This window comes from Arachis ipaensis, chromosome B03, assembly GCF_000816755.2.
Source record: "Arachis ipaensis cultivar K30076 chromosome B03, Araip1.1, whole genome shotgun sequence".
Lineage (NCBI taxonomy): Eukaryota > Viridiplantae > Streptophyta > Magnoliopsida > Fabales > Fabaceae > Arachis > Arachis ipaensis.
Genome location: NC_029787.2, coordinates 36,900,043 through 36,903,299, shown reverse-complemented (window position 1 = coordinate 36,903,299; position 3,257 = coordinate 36,900,043). Strand labels below are relative to the sequence as shown.

The 3,257-nt window shown below is 34.0% G+C and overlaps 1 protein-coding gene across 1 annotated transcript; it reads left to right on the top strand.

The window, feature by feature from the left end:
* Positions 1,117-2,809, top strand: LOC107632967 (phosphopantothenate--cysteine ligase 1-like). Its single transcript, XM_016336606.1, has 4 exons — positions 1,117-1,177; positions 1,869-2,108; positions 2,566-2,618; positions 2,726-2,809. The coding sequence occupies exons 1-4, from the start codon at positions 1,117-1,119 to the stop codon at positions 2,807-2,809; spliced, it is 438 nt and encodes a 145-aa protein (XP_016192092.1).

The window sequence follows — 3,257 nt, the reverse complement described above, 5'->3', positions numbered from 1 at the left end:
ATATAATCTTATATAATTTTTATAATTAGTTATTTCATGTGATTTAAAATTAAAATTCAATAATGGAAGTGTTAGGTAATTTAATTTAAGAAATTTTTATTATGAATAAATTACGATTTATTTTATTAAATTGAACTCTTAGAGATTAATATGTTAGAAATGATTAAATTGGTTTTTATAAATACTTTAAATTTAAGACAATTAATAGTTATGCACAATTTTTATTATAATTAATTATTTTATACAAATTAAAATTAAAATTTTGGAAAAAGAAAAATAATGAAAAATTATATCGTATAATCTAAATAATTGAAATTTCAGGTTAAAACTGTATTTTATAAAATATGATTAGTATGTTCATTTTATAATTTAAATTAAAAAAAATTATTTAAAGTAAATGATATATTAGTAAATAAAATTTTATATGCTCCAAAAATAATTTTTACAATATTATATTCAAATCCTAAATTGTTATTTGATTTTAAATATTTTATAAAAATTATTATATTACTTGTATATATTTTTCTTTAATTCTAAAAATTTTTAATTTAAACCTAATATCCCAAATTTCTCCATTTGTACCCTAAATCAAACATAACGCACACACACAGAAGGAAAGAAAAGGGAAGAAACGAGAAACAGGGGGAGCTCAAGGGGGAAATGGAGAAGAAGAGGAAGGAGAAGCGAGGGAGGGGATGGCGCTAGGAAGGGTTCTGCGGTCGTCGTTGTCATCGTCAGGTGAAGGTAGAGGGGTGACCGAGAGAGAGTCAGATGTGAGGAAGAGAACGACATGCGTGAGAGGGAGACAGAGGCTGCGACGGAGCTGTTCCGCCGCCAACGCCTCGTCGCCGTCGTGCTTCAAGGTCACCGCTACCGTCTGAGCCGCCGTCAGTTCTGCATCGCTGAGGGAAGCCCCAGATGGAGATGAGGGAGACGCGAGCCAAGGACCGGGACGAGGAGTAGAAGAAGCCATCACCTTCACTGGAGCCACGATCGCTGTCACCGTTCTGCCTTCCCCTGAGCCGCCAATACCACCATATTCTTCCAATCTGCCACACTCACCGCCAGCGAAGCTTCTATTGCCGTCACCGCAGAAAGGGGGTTGCTGCTGCTGTCATGGCCGACTTCCTTGCCGCTGTAACTTCATTCAATCCTCAACTGTTGGAACTCACCACTGGTACCAATCGAGGCCTCTGCTACTAATGGTTCACTGCGATACAAAACAACGATGGAGAAAGGGACAAAACTCGCCAGAGGAGGTTGCTGGAGCCGTTGGTCCGAACTGCCCTGCCTTTTCCCTGCTCCGGTGCCACTGCTACTGCTAGAAAGTGATCGGAAATGTTGCTGCTGTTGCCATGGATTAAGAAAGAGGGGTTTGTCGCAATTAATTTCTGCTAGTTCGATACTCTGAGGTAGGGGATTTATTTTTAAAGTTTAATAGTTTTAATTTTAGAATACCTACAAAGTTAATTGGATAATTGCAAATGGTTAATAGTGGTTAAGAATCAATTAATCGATGTGAATGACTTAAAATGTGTTTGAGAAGGGTTAGCTATTGTGATTATTCTGAGTTATGATTGGAATTAGATGCGGTTGTGAAGGGTGATTACTCTGAGTTATGATTGGAATTAGTTTTGATTTTGGTTTGAGGCTGTGACTGTTACCGGTTTTTCTGATTGTTTGGAATTGCAGAGAATCCTAATTGTATTTGATTATGCTGAATTGGTTGTTATAAGTTGGTTTGCTTGATGGATTATATTGAAGTTTGATTACTGAATTGTTATCTTGAAATCTGAGTTTTAAAATAGTTTTTATGCTTGCCCTGCATAATGTATGGTGGATTTTTATTGTTGTTCTTGCCTTCACAGAAAATGGGATAGATAAGAGAATTGTTTGTGTGAATTATGGTGGCATCGCCGCTTCATTGGAGCAGCGGTGCGTTTGCTATGTTGACAACTTTAGTTCAGGTCATAGGGGAGCCACATCCACTGAGTATTTGTTCTTGCACTTGCTCTTGTTCTTGTTCTTGTCAATGAAACTTTTTCTTGGATATTTGTTTGGTGATCTCTTGGAGGGGAATGAATACTATGTTGCTGGTTATGTTGAGTGTAGGTCTTTTCTGAAGGCGCGATATGCTGTGCTTTATCCTCTTCTTGTACCATTAAAAAAGGGAAGGAAAAGAATATAAATAAAATGATACCAATAACTCTACTAGCAATGCTTCACATTAGAATTTGCACTAAAAAATGTGATAAACTTAAATAAAAGACTTGATCATGTAGGTCGTTAGTTGTATGAAACAATGATGTTAACTGCCTTGTAAGATTTTTTTCCCTCTTCTTCCTATAGAAGATTCTTAATTTTTATCTTGATCACTAAAGGCTGACAAAATTCCATCATATATATAATTTCATCATATAATTCAATTTTCTTTGCTTTTTAACCTTGTCTTTAGATGAAGACCACTCAAAATGATAATTGGATATTTTGTAATGATGTTATTTTGCATGCCCACTTCATTTCTTCTTATTTCTGTATTTTGCTGAATGCTGTTATATACTTCAGTCTGTGAGGTTTATTCTAAAGCAGTGAAGACAGCTATCGTGGATCATCATGCTGTATGATCTATAGCTAAGATTTTGTCATTTCATTATTTTTTTTCCATCTAATTCCATTTTGTCTTTGTTAGTAAGTGTAGCCTTAATACAATATCATACTATTGCAGGCAGTGGATAGTGGTCTCCGGTTAAAGCTTCCTTTCAGCACTATATTTGAGTATCTTCACTCCACTATAATTTCTTTGTATTAATTATGCTAGAGTTAGTTATTATTTAGAGAATTAGCATACAGATAACACTGCATAACTTAATTATTCCTGCTTAGATTGTGAAAACTGAAAAGTATAAGCAGAAAGACATTTATTGTATTTTGAAAAATGATGATATAATGTGATTGTGGATCTTACGACAATTTTTATAAGTCAAATTTGATGAGAAATGTTCATTTATTTTTTCTATAGTAATTCGATTCAAATAATTTAGATTATTTATTGACACTAAATTAAAAAAAAAGTTGGAACTAATTTCATTCATGAGAAAACTATTGTATATAAAGAATTATATATTATAAAAAACCGTTGTTAGAAGTCACATAAGGCAATGGTGTTAAAACCGTTGTCAAAGACGATTACAAAATGGCCAAAAAATGACATTAACGGTAACGCTCTTAAACCGTTGTCTTAGACGACTACAAAATGG